This window comes from Scyliorhinus torazame, chromosome 2, assembly GCF_047496885.1.
Source record: "Scyliorhinus torazame isolate Kashiwa2021f chromosome 2, sScyTor2.1, whole genome shotgun sequence".
NCBI classification, from domain to species: domain Eukaryota; kingdom Metazoa; phylum Chordata; class Chondrichthyes; order Carcharhiniformes; family Scyliorhinidae; genus Scyliorhinus; species Scyliorhinus torazame.
In genome coordinates, this window is record NC_092708.1 from 373,187,085 (window position 1) to 373,206,568 (window position 19,484).

Here is a 19,484-nt window from a genome sequence, read left to right on the forward strand (position 1 = left end):
GCGCCTGTTGGGGTGCACAGAGGGAGAATTCAGAATGTCCAAATTACCGAACAAGCACATCTTTCGGGACTTGTGGGAGGAAACCAGAGCACCCGGAGGAAACCCACGCAGACGGGGAGAACGTGCAGACTCCGCACAGACAGTGACCCACGCCGGGAATCGCTCCTGGGACCCTGGAGCTGTGAAGAAACAGTGCTAACCACTATGCTACCGAGCAGATGGAGCTTCCGTTTAACATCTTATCTGAGAAACCGCACCTCTGACAATACAGCACTCCCCGCAGGACTGCACTGGAGTGTCGGCCTTGATCTTTGTGCTCAAGCCTCGGAGTGGAACTTGAATTCAGAGCATCTCGTGAGTCGGAGGCAGAGGGCTGCCAACTGGGCCGTGGCTGGCACTGCCAAATCTGAATTGGGCTTTTCATCAAAACGCCTCAGGTTTGCAAATCGTGAGACCCAAAGTGGAGACTGTATCAGCTGGACTTCAACATGAAGATGAAAAATTACAATGGGGCTACGTTCCCTCCATGGCACCCAACATGTGAACTGGATCTCTCTCTGCAATGCAATGGGTAGCCGCTAACATGTGTCCCCTCCTCTGCACCCACCGCCTGTAAAAGCTGCATTAATGTTCCCTCGGACTACCACGCATTTGAAGGAAACAAATTGCACAAATGTTCCGTATATCCTGTTTAAATTGGTGATGATTTCATCGCAAACATCAGAGTATGTTGGCACTTTTCCAGAATCATTTTAATTCAATACAAATTCAGATCCCATGAGCAATGACTTATCAGGTTTTGCAGTTTAAACATGCTGAAGGTCTCTAACTTTCCAAGAAGACGAAGTATAGAGCCCTAAACTGCCAAGATCCACAAGCTGGTTGTGGGAACGCACGCCAGTTGGTGCTCTGTAATTTAAACCAGCTGTCATAAACTCACAGGCTCCCATTTGCGTTTTTAAGCGTACTTCCAGAGTGAAGTGTTCATTTTTAGCATTCTTTGTCCAACTGGGTTTAACGCTGATTTAGAAGTGGGGGGGGGGGGGGGGGGGGGTCATTCGAACGGAACCAGGTGCTGCTCACTTCGCAACGAGCATCTCCGAGATAAGGGGGGGGGGAAAAAAACTGTGTGGAGGAAAGGACTATCGGCTTTTCACACATTAAAATCCAATGGCCACGTAAATCTCAGAGGAGTTTACTGGAGAGGAAAGGGAAAATACAAGCAGTTCTGCCGAAAATCTGTTCCTTGGATTTTTAATTCTACTTTTCAGGGATACAAAACTCTTGAATGAAATTATCAGGTAAGTTCAATCTGTGACTTTTGCAATAAATGAGAACAACTCATTATCCATTATTATTGGAAAATATTAAGTGTGATTTTCTCTGTAAAGTAGCCTGGTGCATCGAAGATTACTGGAGAATACATGTAAAACAAGGGTGTGATGAAATGATAATTGATTGACCTAGATCAAATTCATAGGTTATGCTTTAATCTCGATGATCAGAATATGATCAGATACTGATTAAACTGATTCACAAGTTTTTTTTTTTATTCATTAAAGGGATGTGAGCTTCACTGGCTAGGCCAGTATTTATTGCCCATTTCTAATTGCCCTTGAGAAGGTAGCTTCACAATTAGCGAGCCAAAACATTATTTCCAGCAGAAGCTTCCGATATAGACACTCCCTGTCACAAAATCCTTCTCAAAAACAGGCCATAATCCTCATTTCTTGTATACTCCAGCAGATGGCCTGACATTTTTGAAATTGTTAGTTAACATTTTTAACCAGCTTCATATATTTTGGCCTTTGAGTTTTGACATTTTTTTGAATGATAAAATGTCTATTTGCGTAAGTGGGTTTTAAGTTGTCAAACAAGCATCAAATGTTGTCATAAACATAAAGTGCTGCAGGGGCTGGAGATCTGAAATAAAAACAGAAAGCGCTGAAAATAATGTGCGACCAAATATAACATCGAGTCAGAGCAGGAAATGCTCAAAGTACTCATCAGGTCTGACAGCATCGGTGGAGAGAGAAACAGTTAACGTTTCGAGTCTAATATGAATTCTTTGGAACACAGTATCAGGATCAGTTCTACAGAAGAGTGTTCGGTTACACATTATTAATGAACAAATAGCGTTTAGTGACCCATAGCTCTAACCTATCTAAGTGCTTCTTTATTAAACCAGGAGGTTGGGATGAACTAGGTCAAGGGTTTCCCCAGAACCAATTTGTGAGTGCTTGGACCCTGCAAAATACAATCACAGAATGCTTTGAGAACATAACGAGTCCTAGAATTGCTCAGCTATGTGGGGAGTGACTCCACACAAAGAAGTGCACCTTCTACTAACTTGAGATTTTCCAAATCAACCACTGATGGGGAATGGAGCAGAGGTTGTCATTCTGTGACATATTGCAACAATTCCAATGGGTTTGTGCAGTTTGACCTGCCTTTCTTATATCTGGTGTTAGCTTGCAATTGCTGCCGTCATTCATTTCAAATTGTTCTCGTTTGTTCTGTCTTTCCGCCTTGAGTAAGCCTGCTTATAATTCCCAGGATCACACTTCTGGCAGTTCGTAAGAATTGGAACACTATTTGTTTTCAAGTCTTTTGGCGCTATCTCTGGGTTTAATGAGGCGTGGAACTATTCCACTGGAGGTCCAATTATCTGAATATTCGACAACTCCAGTTTTTTTAATGACCATTTGTAACTAATCTCTGTGATCTCCAATGATCTTGCAAGCTGTCAAAGTGGCAGTCATGTTGAACAAGGCAACTCCCCTCCCCACTTACATGTACATATGTCTCAGATTACTGACTGAAAGGAGAGTCGTCAATAATACCATGTTACAGCAGGGATTGTATTGTCAGACTCATCAATCAATATTGGCAGCGATATAGGCATGGTTTATATAGAAACAGAGAAAATAGAAGCAAGAGGAAGCCATTTGGCCATTCGATTCTGCTCCGTCATTCATTATGTTCATGGCTCATCATCCAACTCAGTAACCTATTTCCACCGTCCATATCCTTTGACCCCAAGAGCTATATCTATCTCCTTGTTGAAAACATACAACATTCTGGGCACAACTGCTGTCTGTGGTAGCAAATCCAAAGGCTCACCACTCTCTGGGTGAAGATCTTTCTCCTCATCCCTGTCCTAAATTGTTTACCCCGTAACCTTAGACTGTTACCCATGGTTCTGGACTCCCCCCTCCATGGGGAATATCCTCCCTGCGTCTACCCTGTCCAGTCCTGTTAGAATTTTATAGGTTGTATGAGATTCCGCCGTCCCCCCGCATTCTTTTAAACTCCAGCAAATATAATCCTAACCGACTCAGTCTCTCCTCATATGTAAGTCCCGCCATCTAGGATGGTAAACCTTCACTGCATTTCCCCTGTAGCAAGAACGTCCTTCCTCAGATAAGGGGTCTAAAACTGCACATAATATTTCCAGGTATGGCCTCACTAAGACCCTGTATAATTGCAGCAAGGCAGCCCTGCTCCTGTACTCAAATCCTCTCACTTAAAAGGCCAACTTACCATTTGCCTTCTTTACTGCTGCTGAACCTGCATGCTTACTTTCAGCAACTGGTGTTCAAGGACACCCAGGTCTCGTTGCACATTCCCCCAACTCCATCTATAGCCATTCAGATACCAAAGTAGATAACCTCACATTTATCCATATTATACTCCATCTTGCCATACATTTGCCCACTAACACAACTTGTCTAAATCACACTGAAGCATCTCTGCATCCTCCTCACAGCTCACCCTCCCACCCAGCTTTGTATCATCTGCAAATATGGAGATATACATTTAGTTCCCTCATCTAAATCATTAATATATATTGTGAATAGCTGGGATCCTAGCACTAATCCCTGCGGTATCACACTAGTCACTGCCAGCCATTTGGAAAAAGACCCGTTTATTCCTACTCTTTGTTTCTTGTCTGTCAACCAGTTTCCTATCCATCTCAATACACTAACCCTAATCTCATGTGCTTTAAATTCATACCCTAATCTCTTCTGTGCAACTTTGTCAAAAGCCTTCTGAATGTCCAAATAAGCTACATCCACTGGTTCCTCCTCATCAACTCCACCAGTTACATCCTCAAAGAATTCCAGTAGATCTGTCAGCATGATTTTCTTTTCGTAAATTCATGTTGATTTTGTCCGATACTGCCACTGTTTTCCAAGTGCGCTGCTATCAAATCTTTTATATTGGATTCTAGCATTTCCCCCTCTATTGACATCGGGCTGACTGGTCCATAATTCCCTGTTTTCTCTCTACCTCCCTTTTTAAATAGTGGAGTTACGTTAGCTACCGTCCAATCTGTAAGAGCTGTTCCAAAGTCTATAGAATCTTGGAAGGAAACCACCAATGCACCACTATTTCTAGGGCCACTTCCTAAAGTATTCTGGGGTGTAAATTATCAGGCCTTGGGGATTGATCGGCCTTCAATCCCATCAATTTCCCAAAACCATTTCCCTACTAATACTTATTTCCTTCAGTTCCTCCCTCTCACTAAACCCTGCGTTCCATAGCATTTCATGTTATTTGCGTCCTCCGTTGTGAAGACAGAATCAAAATACGTATTTAGTTGGTCAGTCATTTCTTTGTTCCCCGTTATAAATTCCCCTGTTTCTGACTGGAAGGAACCTACATTTGTTTAACCAATCGCTTTCTCTTCACGCTACTAAAGAAGACCCAATCTTTACTTATAAGAAAACCTCTTCATCCCGGGGATCAGTCGAGTGAACCTTTTTGAACTGTTTCTGTTGTAATGATATTGGGTACAGTCTGGCAGCCGCGCATGCCCAACTCGGGATGCAACACGGGCGTAAATCTAGTGAGAGGCCTCTAGTGAGATTTACCCAGCTTGTTACGCCTCGTGAGATCTAAAGGGATCCTGCGAGGCGTCATAATTTGGATCCAGCACTAAATGGGAGGGATCCAGATTTGCATATTCAAGAGATTGTTAGCCATCCCAGTGCCCAGGATCAAAACTCCTCGTCTGGGAGACCCTGGCTGGCTGCTGTTTAGCAGTGATCTCCACAAACGTGAACCAGATGGAACTGCACTTGTGGAGGGGTCTCCCAGAGGCGATCAGCGGTCCCTGGGTGATTGGACTCTGGGAAGGGTGGTTCACTGGCACTGCTGATGCCACCTGGGCATCTTGGCACTGCCACCTGGGAACTCTGGCAGTGCCACCTGGGTGCCACCCTGGCACTGCCAGGGTGAAGTGCCACTGTCAGGCTGGCACGGGTGCTGCCAGGATGCTAGGCTTCCATTATAGCGTGCCTTTAATGTAGAAAAATATCCCACGGTGCTCTTTCGAGGCATAATCAGATGCAAATAGACTCACAAAACCATTGATAAAAATATTAGGAAGGAAGATCAACGTTTGGTCAAAGTTGTGGATTTTATGGAACTATTACAGGAACAGAGAAATAGATCGAGAGAGGCTCAGGGAGTGCATACTGGGGTACGAGGCCTAGACAATCAAAAATATGTCAATATACCAATGGCAGAGCAATGGGCCTGAACTGGTGTAATGCAGAGTTCCAGGAAAAGTTGTAGGGCTGGAGGAAATTAGAGAGATAGAGGGAGGGAAATATGCTCATGAAGGGATTTGAACGTGAAGGTGAGAATTATAAATTGGAGACACTGAAGAGCCGGGAGACAATGTAGGAGTGATGGGTGAAAGGAACGTGGAGTAGGATAGGATGGTGTGTGGACAGCATGATTCTTGCCAGGGATACATTGGAATAATTAGGTCTTGCAAGTCTGCTTTGTTTTCAATGTTCGGTCTTCTCTTACCGACCTGTATCTCCATTGTGAGGAAGAGGTGAAATGCAGGGTGGCATCCTTGAGGTATTTGGAGGTAAGAAATGTATCAGGGGGAAGTTCAACTGTTCCCTGGTATCCATTATCTTTCTCGGTACACTCACTAGTTACGGTGAACTAAACTTGGTTCAACATATTTGAATAATAAGTTTAAAGAAAAAAAGACCCGCATTTACACAGCAACTTTCATGTTGTTACCCCAAGCCAAATGAAACTACTGAAGAGCAGCCCCTGTTGCAATGTAGGATGTGCGCCTATCAAAGTGCACATTGCAATACCACACAAACAGCAATGAGATAATGAACAGATAATTATTTTGGTGATGTTTGGTTGAGAGGTAGATATTGGCCAATATTCTGGGGAGATGCCCCTTGCTTGTCTTTGGAATAGCGCTATGGGATCTTTAATGTCCACCCGAGAGGGGGTTTCAGTTTAACATCTCATTCCAGAAGGACAGTGCAGCCCTCCCTCAGTACACGGGTTGTGGGGGGAGGAGTGAGGAGGAAGTAGGTTGGTGGAGGGTGAGAGAAATACCAACTATACCACAGCCAACTACTGTAAATCTTCCATCATCTGGCCAGTCACCACTCAAATTTTACACCATTCCTCCAGTCACTACTGTAAATATTGCACCATCCTGCAGGTCACTACTGCACATCTTCCACCATCCTGCCAGTCACTACTGTAAATCTTCCACCACCCTGCCAGTTTCTAGATAAATATTGCACAATCCTGCCAGTCACTCCTGTAAATTTTCCAACATCCTGCCAGTCACTACTGTAAAACTTCCACCATCCTGCCTATCATTACTGTAAATCTTCCACCATGCTGCCAGTCACTACTGTACATCTTCCGCCATTGTGCCAGTCACAAATGTAAATATTCCACCATTGTGCCAGTCACTACTGTAAATATTCCACCATCATGCCAGTCACTACAGTAAATCTTCCACCATCCTGCCAGTCACTACTGTAAATATGGGATTTAAAAGCGGAAGAGGAGCCGGAGATTTAAAAGCGCGGGAAAGGAGCCACCACCTCAAACCTAAGGGGTTGAGTGAATATCAGGTAAGCTCTTTCTTTCTTTCTTTTTCTTGTTGTATCCGCAAGTTATCTAGAGGGGATGGTAGGGAAGGCAGTGCAATGGTCCTCCTGCAGAATGTATGAGGTGAGGGACACCGTCAGTGTCCCTGCTGATTACCCCTGTTGGAAGTGCACCCATCTCCAGCTCCTCAAAATCGCGTTAGGGAACTGAAGCTGGAGCTGGATGAACTTCGGATCATTCGGGTGGCAGAGGTGGTCATAGATAGAAGCTTCAGGGATGTAGTTACTCCGAAGAATGAAGATAGATGGGTGATGGTGAGAGGGGCTGGGAGGAAGCAGTCAGTACAGGGATCCCCTGTGGTCATTTCCCTTAGTAACTAAGTATACCGATTTGGATACTGGTGGGAGGGTAAGCCATGGGGTACAGGTCTCTGGCACAGAGTCTGTCCCTGCTGCTCAGAAGGGAAGAGGGGGAGAGGAGTAGAGCATTAGTCATTGGAGACTCCATAGTTAGGGGGACAGATAGGAGATTTTGTGGGAACGAGAGAGACTCACGGTTGGTGTGTTGCCTCCCAGGTGCCAGGGTCCGTGATGTCTCGGATCGTGTTTTCGGGATCCTTAACGGGGAGGGGGAGCAGCCCCAAGTTGTGGTCCACATAGGCACCAACGACATAGGTAGGAAAAGGGATGGGGTTGTAAGGCAGGTATTCAGGGAGCTAGGGTGGAACCTTAGAGCTAGAACAAACAGAGTTATTATCTCTGGGTTGTTACCCGTGTCTCGTGCTGGCAAGACGAGGAATAGGGAGAGAGAACAGTTGAACATGTGGCTACAGGGATGGTGCAGGAGGGAGGGATTCAGATACCTGGATAACTGGGGCTCATTCTGGGGTAGGTGGGACCTCTACAAACGGGATGGTCTACACCTGAACCAGAGGGGTACCAATATCCTGGGGGGACATTTGCTAATGCTCTTCGGGAGGGTTTAAACTAATTCAGTAGCGGGATGGGAACCTGAATTGTAGCTCCAGTGTACAGGAGGTTGAGAGTAGTGAGGTCATGAGTAAGGTTTCAAGGTCGCAAGAGTGTACCGGCAGGCAGGAAGGTGGTTTGAAGTGTGTCTAATTCAACGTCAGTAGCATCCGGAATAAGGTGGTTGAACTTGCAGCATGGGTTGGTACCTGGGACTTCGATGTTGTGGCCATTTTGGAGACATGGATAGAGCAGGGACAGGAATGGTTGTGTGCAGGATCCGTGGTTTAGATGTTTCAGTAAGCTCAGGGAAGGTGGTAAAAGAGGGGGAGGTGTGGCATTGTTAGTCAAGGACAGTATTACTGTGGCAGAAAGGATATTTGATGAGGACTCATCTACTGAGGTTGTATGGGCTGAGATTAGAAACCGGAAAGGAGAGGTCGCCCTGTTGGGAGTTTTCTATAGGCCTCCGAAAAGTTCCAGAGATGTAGAGGAAAGGATTGCAAAGATGATTCTGGATAGGAGCAAAAGTAACAGGGTAGTTGTCATGGGGGCCTTTAACTTTTCAAATATTGACTGGAAACGCTATAGTTCGAGTACTTTAGATGGTTCAGTATTTGTCTAATGTGTGCAGGAGGGTTTCCTGACACAGAATGTAGATAGGCCAACAAGAGGCGAGGCCACATTGGATTTGGTACTGAGTAATGAACCAGGCCAGGTGTTAGATTTGGAGGTATAGTGAGCACTTTGGTGATAGTGTCCACAATTCTGTTACGTTTATTTTAGTGATGGAAAGGGATAGGTATATACTGCAGGGCAAAAGTTACAGCTGGGGGAAAGGCAATTATGATGCGATAAGGCAAGACTTAGGATGCATAGGATGGGGAAGGAAACTGCAGGGGATGGGCACAATTGAAATGTGGAGCTTGTTCAAGGAACAGCTACTGCGTGTCCTTGAGAAGTATGTACCTGTCAGGCAGGAAGAAGTGGTCGAGCGAGGGAACCGTGGTTTACGAAAGTAGTTGAATCACTTGTCAATAGGAAGATGATCTTATGAATATGTAAAGATGAGATGTGAAGGTTCAGTTAGGGCGCTTGAGAATTACAAGTTAGCCGGGAAGGACCTAAAGAGAGAGCTAAGAAGAGCCAGGAGGGGACATGAGAAGTCCTTGGCAGGTAGGATCAAGGAAAACCCTATAGATATGTCAGCAATAAAAGAATGACTAGGGTAAGAGTAGAGCTATCTACTATCTAAGGATAGTAGTGGGAAGTTGTGCGTGGAGTCCGAGGAGATAGGAGAGGTGCTAAATGAATATTTTTCGTCAGTATTCACACAGGAAACAGACAATGTTGTCGAGGAGAATACTGAGATTCAGGCTATCAGACTAGATGGGATTGAGGTTCATAAGGAGGAGGTGTTAGCAATTCTGGAAAGTGTGAAAATAGATAGGTCCCCTGGGCTGGATGGGATTTATCCTAGGATTCTCTGTGAAACTAGGGAGAAGATTGCAGAGCCTTTGGCTTTGATCTTTATGTTGTCATTGTCTACAGGAATAGTGCCAGAAGACTGGAGGATAGCAAATCTTGTCCCCTTGTTCAAGAAGGGGAGTAGAGACAACCCCGGTAACGATAGACCAGTGAGCCTTACCTCTGTTGTGGGCAAAGTCTTGGAAAGGATTATGAGATAAGATTTAGAATCATCTAGAAAGGAAAAATTTGATTGGGGATAGTCAACACGGTTTTGTGAAGGGTAGGTCGTGCCTCACAAACCTTATTGAGTTCTTTGAGAAGGTGACCAAACAGGTGGACGAGGATAAAGCAGTTGATGTGGTGTCTCTGGATTTCAGTAATGCGTTTGATAAGGTTCCCCACGGTAGGCTAATGCATTGAGGGTAATTTAGTGGTTTGGATCAGAAATTGTCTAGCTGTAAGAAGACAGAGGGTGGTGATTGATGGGAAATGTTCAGCCTGGAGTTCGGTTACTAGTGGTGTACCACAATGTTCTGTTTTGGGGCCATTGCTGTTTGTTATTTTTATAAATGACCCTGGAGGAGGGCGTAGAAGGATGGGTGAGTAAATTTGCAGATGACACTAAAGTCGGTGGAGTTGTGGACAGTGCGGAAGTATGTTGCAGGTTACAGAGGGACATAGATAAGCTGCAGAGCTGGGCTGAGAAGTGGCAAATGGAGTTTAATGCAGAAAAATGTGAGGTGATTCATTTTGAAAGGAGTAACAGGAATACAGAGTACTGGGCCAATAGTAAGATTCTTGGTAGTGTGGATGAGCAGAGAGATCTCGGTGTCCATGTACATAGATCCCTGAAACCCAGGTTGATAGGGCTGTTAAGAAGGCGTACGGTCTGTTAGCTTTTATTGGTAGAGGGATTGAGTTTCGGACCCATGAGGTCATGTCGCAGCTGTACAAAACTCTGGTGCGGTCGCATTTGGAGTATTGCGTGCAGTTCTGGTCACCGGGTTATAGGAAGGATGTGGAAGCATTGGAAAGGGTGCAGAGGAGATTTACCAGGACGTTGCCTGGTATGGAGGGATGATCTTATGAGGAAAGGCTGAGGGACTTGAGGCTGTTTTCGTTAGAGAGAAGAAGGTTAAGAGGTGACTTAATAGAGGCATACAAGATGATCAGAGAATTAGATAGGGTGGACAGTGAGAGCCTTTTTCCTCGGATGGTGATGGCTAGCATGAGGGGACATAGCTTTAAATTGAGGGGAGTTAGATATAGGACAGATGCCAGAGGTAGGTTCTTTACTCAGAGAGTAGTAGGGGCGTGGAATGCCCTGCCTGCAACAGTAGTGGACTCGCCAACATTAAGGGTATTTAAATGGTTATTGGATAAACATATGGATGATAATGGAATAGTGTAGATGGGCTTCAGATTGGTTTCACAGGTTGGCGCAAAATCGCGGGCTGAAGGGCCTGTACTGCGCTGTAATGTTCTAATGTTCTAATATTCCACCATCCTGCCAGTCACTACTGTAAATATTCCACCAAACAACAGTCACTGCTGTAAATCTTCCACCATTCTTCCAATCACTACAGTAAATATTCCACCACCTGCCAGTCCCTACTGTAAATCTTCCACCATCCTGCCAGCTACTAGATAAATATTGCACTATCCTGCCAGTCACGACTGTAAATCTTCCACCATCCTGCCAGTCACTACTGTAAATCTTCCAGCATCCTGCTGGTCACTACTGTAAATCTTCCACTATCCCGCCAGTCACTACTGTAAATCTTCCACCATCCTGCCAGTCACTACTGTAAATCTTCAACCATCCCGCCGGTCACTACTGTAAATCTTCCACTATCCTGCCAGTCACTACTGTAAATCTTCCACTACCCTGCCAGTCACTACTGTAAATCTTCCACCATCCTGCCAGTCACTACTGTAAATCTTCCACCATCCTGCCAGTCACTACTGTAAATCTTCCAACATCCTGCCAGTCACTACTGTAAATCTTCCACCATCCTGCCAGTCACTACTGTAAATCTTCCACCATCCTGCCAGTCACTACTGTAAATCTTCCACCATCCTGCCAGTCACTACTGTAAATCTTCCACCATCCTGCCAGTCACTACTGTAAATCTTCCACCATCCTGCCAGCTACAAGATAAATATTGCACCATCCTGCATCTCACTACTGTAAATCTTCCAACATCCTGCCAGTCACTACTGTAAATCTTCCACCATCCTGCCAGTCACTACTGTAAATCTTCCACCATCCTGCCAGTCACTACTGTAAATCTTCCACCATCCTGCCAGTCACTACTGTAAATCTTCCACCATCCTGCCAGTCACTACTGTAAATCTTCAACCATCCCGCCAGTCACTACTGTAACTCTTCCACCATCCTGCCAGTCACTACTGTAAATCTTCCACCATCCTGCCAGTCACTACTGTAAATCTTCAACCATCCCGCCAGTCACTACTGTAATTCTTCCACCATCCTGCCAGTCACTACTGTAAATCTTCCACCATCCTGCCAGCTACAAGATAAATATTGCACCATCCTGCATCTCACTACTGTAAATCTTCCACCATCCTGCCAGTCACTACTGTAAATCTTCCACCATCCTGCCAGTCACTACTGTAAATCTTCCAACACCCTGCCAGTCACTACTGTAAATCTTCCACCATCCTGCCAGCTACAAGATAAATATTGCACCATCCTGCCAGTCCCTACTGTAAATCTTCCAACAACATGTCTGTTACTACTGTAAATCTTCCACCATCCTGCCAGGCACTACTATAAATCTTCCACCATCCTGCCAGTCACTACTGTAAATATTCCACCATCCTGCCAGTCACTACTGTAAATATTCCACCATCCTGCCGGTCACTACTGTAAATCTTCCACCATCCTGCCAGTCACTACTGTAAATCTTCCATCATCCTGCCAGTCACTACTGTAAATCTTCCACCATCCTGCCAGTCACTACTGTAAATCTTCCACCATCCTGCCAGTCACTACTGTAAATCTTCCACCATCCTGCCAGTCACTACTGTAAATCTTCCACCATCCTGCCAGTCACGACTGTAAATCTTCCACCATCCTGCCAGTCACGACTGTAAATCTTCCACCATCCTGCCAGTCACTACTGTAAATCTTCCAGCATCCTGCTGGTCACTACTGTAAATCTTCCACTATCCCGCCAGTCACTACTGTAAATCTTCCACCATCCTGCCAGTCACTACTGTAAATCTTCCACCATCCTGCCAGTCACTACTGTAAATCTTCCACCATCCTGCCAGTCACTACTGTAAATCTTCCACTATCCCGCCAGTCACTACTGTAAATCTTCCACTATCCCGCCAGTCACTACTGTAAATCTTCCACCATCCTGCCAGTCACTACTGTAAATCTTCCACCATCCTGCCAGTCACTACTGTAAATCTTCCACCATCCTGCCAGTCACTACTGTAAATCTTCCACCATCCTGCCAGTCACTGCTGTAAATCTTCCACTATCCCGCCAGTCACTACTGTAAATCTTCCACTATCCCGCCAGTCACTACTGTAAATCTTCAACCATCCTGCCAGCTACTAGATAAATATTGCACCATCCTGCCAGTCACTACTGTAAATCTTCCAGCATCCTGCTGGTCACTACTGTAAATCTTCCACTATCCCGCCAGTCACTACTGTAAATCTTCCACCATCCTGCCAGTCACTACTGTAAATCTTCAACCATCCCGCCGGTCACTACTGTAAATCTTCCACTATCCTGCCAGTCACTACTGTAAATCTTCCACTACCCTGCCAGTCACTACTGTAAATCTTCCACCATCCTGCCAGTCACTACTGTAAATCTTCCACCATCCTGCCAGTCACTACTGTAAATCTTCCAACATCCTGCCAGTCACTACTGTAAATCTTCCACCATCCTGCCAGTCACTACTGTAAATCTTCCACCATCCTGCCAGTCACTACTGTAAATCTTCCACCATCCTGCCAGTCACTACTGTAAATCTTCCACCATCCTGCCAGTCACTACTGTAAATCTTCCACCATCCTGCCAGTCACTACTGTAAATCTTCCACCATCCTGCCAGTCACTACTGTAAATCTTCCACCATCCTGCCAGTCACTACTGTAAATCTTCAACCATCCCGCCAGTCACTACTGTAACTCTTCCACCATCCTGCCAGTCACTACTGTAAATCTTCCACCATCCTGCCAGTCACTACTGTAAATCTTCAACCATCCCGCCAGTCACTACTGTAATTCTTCCACCATCCTGCCAGTCACTACTGTAAATCTTCCACCATCCTGCCAGCTACAAGATAAATATTGCACCATCCTGCATCTCACTACTGTAAATCTTCCAACATCCTGCCAGTCACTACTGTAAATCTTCCACCATCCTGCCAGCTACAAGATAAATATTGCACCATCCTGCCAGTCCCTACTGTAAATCTTCCAACAACATGTCTGTTACTACTGTAAATCTTCCACCATCCTGCCAGGCACTACTATAAATCTTCCACCATCCTGCCAGTCACTACTGTAAATATTCCACCATCCTGCCAGTCACTACTGTAAATATTCCACCATCCTGCCGGTCACTACTGTAAATCTTCCACCATCCTGCCAGTCACTACTGTAAATCTTCCATCATCCTGCCAGTCACTACTGTAAATCTTCCACCATCCTGCCAGTCACTACTGTAAATCTTCCACCATCCTGCCAGTCACTACTGTAAATCTTCCACCATCCTGCCAGTCACTACTGTAAATCTTCCACCATCCTGCCAGTCACGACTGTAAATCTTCCACCATCCTGCCAGTCACGACTGTAAATCTTCCAACATCCTGCCAGTCACTACTGTAAATCTTCCACCATCCTGCCAGTCACTACTGTAAATCTTCCACCATCCTGCCGGTCTCTACTGCAATATTTACAGTAGTTATTGGGAGGATGGTGCAATATTTACAACAGTGACAGACGGGATGGTGGATGATTTAAAGTAGTGATTGACAGTCGTAATCGGTGCGATGGTGCACTATTTACAATCGTGACTGGCAGGATGGTGGACAATTTACAGTCGTGACTGGCAAGATGGTTGAATATTTACAGCAGTGACTGGCAGGATTGTGGTAAATATTGCACCATCCCACCAGTCACGAAAGTCAATCTTCCACCATCCTGCCAGTCACTACTGTCAATCTTCCACCATCCTGCCAGTCACTACTGTAAATATGCCACCATCATGCCAGCACTACAGTACATCTCCCACCATCCTGCCAGTCACTACTGTAAATCTTCCGCCAACCTGCCAGTCACTACTGTAAATCTTCCACCATCCTGCCAGTCACTACTGTAAATCTTCCACCATCCTGCCAGTCACTACCGTACATCTTCCACCATCCTGCCAGTCACTACTGTAAATCTTCCACCATCCTGCCAGTCACTGCTGTAAATCTTCCACCATCCTGCCAGTCACTACTGTAAATCTTCCACCATCCTGCCAGTCACTACTGTTAATCTTCCACTATTCTTCCAGTCACTACTGTAAATCTTCCACCATCCTGCCAGTCACTACTGTAAATCTTCCACTACCCTGCCAGTCACGACTGTAAATCTTCCACCATCCTGCCAGTCACTACTGTAAATCTTCCAACATCCTGCCAGTCACTACTGTAAATCTTCCACCATCCTGCCAGTCACTACTGTAAATCTTCCACTACCCTGCCAGTCACTACTGTAAATCTTCCACCATCCTGCCAGTCACTACTGTAAATCTTCCACCATCCTGCCGGTCACTACTGTAAATCTTCCACCATCCTGCCAGTCACTACTGTAAATCTTCCACCATCCTGCCAGTCACTACTGTAAATCTTCCAACATCCTGCCAGTCACTACTGTAAATCTTCCACTATCCTGCCAGTCACTACTGTAAATCTTCCACCATCCTGCCAGTCACTACTGTAAATCTTCCACTACCCTGCCAGTCACGACTGTAAATCTTCCACCATCCTGCCAGTCACTACTGTAAATGTTCCACCATCCTGCCAGTCACTACTGTAAATCTTCCAACATCCTGCCAGTCACTACTGTAAATCTTCCACTATCCTGCCAGTCACTACTGTAAATCTTCCACCATCCTGCCAGTCACTACTGTAAATCTTCCACTACCCTGCCAGTCACGACTGTAAATCTTCCACCATCCTGCCAGTCACTACTGTAAATCTTCCAACATCCTGCCAGTCACTACTGTAAATCTTCCACCATCCTGCCAGTCACTACTGTAAATCTTCCACTACCCTGCCAGTCACTACTGTAAATCTTCCACCATCCTGCCAGTCACTACTGTAAATCTCCCACCATCCTGCCAGTCACTACTGTAAATCTTCCACCATTCTTCCAGTCACTACTGTAAATCTTCCACCATCCTGCCAGTCACTACTGTAAATCTTCCACCATCCTGCCAGTCACTACTGTAAATCTTCCGCCAACCTGCCAGTCACTACTGTAAATCTTCCACCATCCTGCCAGTCACTACTGTAAATCTTCCACCATCCTGCCAGTCACTACTGTAAATCTTCCACCATCCTGCTAGTCCCTACTGTAAATCTTCCACCATCCTGCCAGTCACTACTGTAAATCTTCCACCATCCTGCCAGTCACTACTGTAAATCTTCCACCATCCTGCCAGTCACTACTGTAAATCTTCCACCATCCCGCCAGTCACTACTGTAAATCTTCCACCATCCTGCCAGTCACTACTGTAAATCTTCCGCCAACCTGCCAGTCACTACTGTAAATCTTCCGCCAACCTGCCAGTCACTACTGTACATCTTCCACTACCCTGCCAGTCACTACTGTAAATCTTCCACCATTCTTCCAGTCACTACTGTAAATCTTCCACCATCCTGCCAGTCACTACTGTAAATCTTCCACTACCCTGCCAGTCACTACTGTAAATCTTCCACCATTCTGCCAGTCACTACTGTAAATCTTCCACTACCCTGCCAGTCACTGCTGTAAATCTTCCACCATCCTGCCGGTCACTACTGTAAATCTTCCACCATCCTGCCAGTCACTGCTGTAAATCTTCCACCATCCTGCCAGTCACTGCTGTAAATCTTCCACCATCCTGCCAGTCACTACTGTAAATCTTCCACCATCCTGCCAGTCACTACTGTAAATCTTCCACCATCCTGCCAGTCACTACTGTAAATCTTCCACTATCCTGCTGGTCACTACTGTAAATCTTCCACCATCCTGCCGGTCACTACTGTAAATCTTCCACCATCCTGCCAGTCACTACTGTAAATCTTCCACCATCCTGCCAGTCACTGCTGTAAATCTTCCACCATCCTGCCAGTCACTACTGTAAATCTTCCACTATCCTGCTGGTCACTACTGTAAATCTTCCACCATCCTGCCGGTCACTACTGTAAATCTTCCACCATCCTGCCAGTCACTACTGTAAATGTTCCGCCAACCTGCCAGTCACTACTGTAAATCTTCCACTACCCTGCCAGTCACTACTGTAAATCTTCCACCATTCTTCCAGTCACTACTGTAAATCTTCCACCATCCTGCCAGTCACTACTGTAAATCTTCCACCATCCTGCCAGTCACTGCTGTAAATCTTCCACTACCCTGCCAGTCACTACTGTAAATCTTCCACCATCCTGCCAGTCACTGCTGTAAATCTTCCACTACCCTGCCAGTCACTACTGTAAATCTTCCACCATTCTGCCAGTCACTACTGTAAATCTTCCACCATCCTGCCAGTCACTACTGTAAATCTTCCACCATTCTGCCAGTCACTACTGTAAATCTTCCACCATCCTGCCAGTCACTACTGTAAATCTTCCAGCATCCTGCCAGTCACTACTGTAAATCTTCCGCCAACCTGCCAGTCACTACTGTAAATCTTCCACCATCCTGCCAGTCACTACTGTAAATCTTCCACTACCCTGCCAGTCACTACTGTAAATCTTCCACCATCCTGCCGGTCACTACTGTAAATCTTCCACTACCCTGCCAGTCACTACTGTAAATCTTCCACCATCCTGCCAGTCACTACTGTAAATCTTCCACCATCCTGCCAGTCACTACTGTAAATCTTCCACTACCCTGCCAGTCACTACTGTAAATCTTCCACCATTCTGCCAGTCACTACTGTAAATCTTCCACCATCCTGCCAGTCACTACTGTAAATCTTCCACCATTCTGCCAGTCACTACTGTAAATCTTCCACCATCCTGCCAGTCACTACTGTAAATCTTCCAGCATCCTGCCAGTCACTACTGTAAATCTTCCGCCAACCTGCCAGTCACTACTGTAAATCTTCCACCATCCTGCCAGTCACTACTGTAAATCTTCCACTACCCTGCCAGTCACTACTGTAAATCTTCCACCATCCTGCCGGTCACTACTGTAAATCTTCCACTACCCTGCCAGTCACTACTGTAAATCTTCCACCATCCTGCCAGTCACTACTGTAAATCTTCCACCATCCTGCCAGTCACTACTGTAAATCTTCCACTACCCTGCCAGTCACTACTGTAAATCTTCCACCATCCTGCCAGTCACTACTGTAAATCTTCCACCATTCTGCCAGTCACTACTGTAAATCTTCCGCCAACCTGCCAGTCACTACTGTAAAGCTTCCACCATCCTGCCAGTCACTGCTGTAAATCTTCCACCATCCTGCCAGTCACTACTGTAAATCTTCCACCATCCTGCCAGTCACTACTGTAAATCTTCCACCATCCTGCCGGTCACTACTGTAAATCTTCCACCATTCTTCCGGTCACTGCTGTAAATCTTCCACCATCCTGCCAGTCACTACTGTAAATCTTCCACTATCCTGCTGGTCACTACTGTAAATCTTCCACCATCCTGCCGGTCACTACTGTAAATCTTCCACCATCCTGCCAGTCACTGCTGTAAATCTTCCACCATCCTGCCAGTCACTGCTGTAAATCTTCCACCATCCTGCCAGTCACTACTGTAAATCTTCCACTATCCTGCTGGTCACTACTGTAAATCTTCCACCATCCTGCCGGTCACTACTGTAAATCTTCCACCATCCTGCCAGTCACTACTGTAAATCTTCCGCCAACCTGCCAGTCACTACTGTAAATCTTCCACTACCCTGCCAGTCACTGCTGTAAATCTTCCACCATTCTTCCAGTCACTACTGTAAATCTTCCACCATTCTGCCAGTCACTACTGTAAATCTTCCACCATCCTGCCAGTCACTACTGTAAATCTTCCACTACCCTGCCAGTCACTACTGTAAATCTTCCACCATTCTGCCAGTCACTACTGTAAATCTTCCACCATCCTGCCAGTCACTACTGTAAATCTTCCACCATTCTGCCAGTCACTACTGTAAATCTTCCACCATCCTGCCAGTCACTACTGTAAATCTTCCAGCATCCTGCCAGTCACTACTGTAAATCTTCCGCCAACCTGCCAGTCACTACTGTAAATCTTCCACCATCCTGCCAGTCACTACTGTAAATCTTCCACTACCCTGCCAGTCACTACTGTAAATCTTCCACCATCCTGCCGGTCACTACTGTAAATCTTCCACTACCCTGCCAGTCACTACTGTAAATCTTCCACCATCCTGCCAGTCACTACTGTAAATCTTCCATCATCCTGCCAGTCACTACTGTAAATCTTCCACTACCCTGCCAGTCACTACTGTAAATCTTCCACCATTCTGCCAGTCACTACTGTAAATCTTCCACCATCCTGCCAGTCACTACTGTAAATCTTCCACCATTCTGCCAGTCACTACTGTAAATCTTCCACCATCCTGCCAGTCACTACTGTAAATCTTCCAGCATCCTGCCAGTCACTACTGTAAATCTTCCGCCAACCTGCCAGTCACTACTGTAAATCTTCCACCATCCTGCCAGTCACTACTGTAAATCTTCCACTACCCTGCCAGTCACTACTGTAAATCTTCCACCATCCTGCCGGTCACTACTGTAAATCTTCCACTACCCTGCCAGTCACTACTGTAAATCTTCCACCATCCTGCCAGTCACTACTGTAAATCTTCCACCATCCTGCCAGTCACTACTGTAAATCTTCCACTACCCTGCCAGTCACTACTGTAAATCTTCCACCATCC

General features: G+C 45.7%; 1 protein-coding gene across 3 annotated transcripts in view; it reads left to right on the plus strand.

Annotated features, from left to right (window-relative positions):
• Window positions 1-1,083: 1,083 nt before the first annotated feature.
• The window catches only part of fbln5 (fibulin 5), a 142,776-nt gene continuing 124,375 nt past the window's right edge, over window positions 1,084-19,484 (plus strand). For all 3 annotated transcript variants that reach the window (XM_072493115.1, XM_072493126.1, XM_072493133.1), the window contains exon 1: window positions 1,084-1,301. In XM_072493115.1, coding sequence (XP_072349216.1) covers window positions 1,289-1,301 — 13 coding nt within the window. In that variant the 5' untranslated portion in view covers window positions 1,084-1,288. The remainder of the gene's footprint in view (window positions 1,302-19,484) is intronic.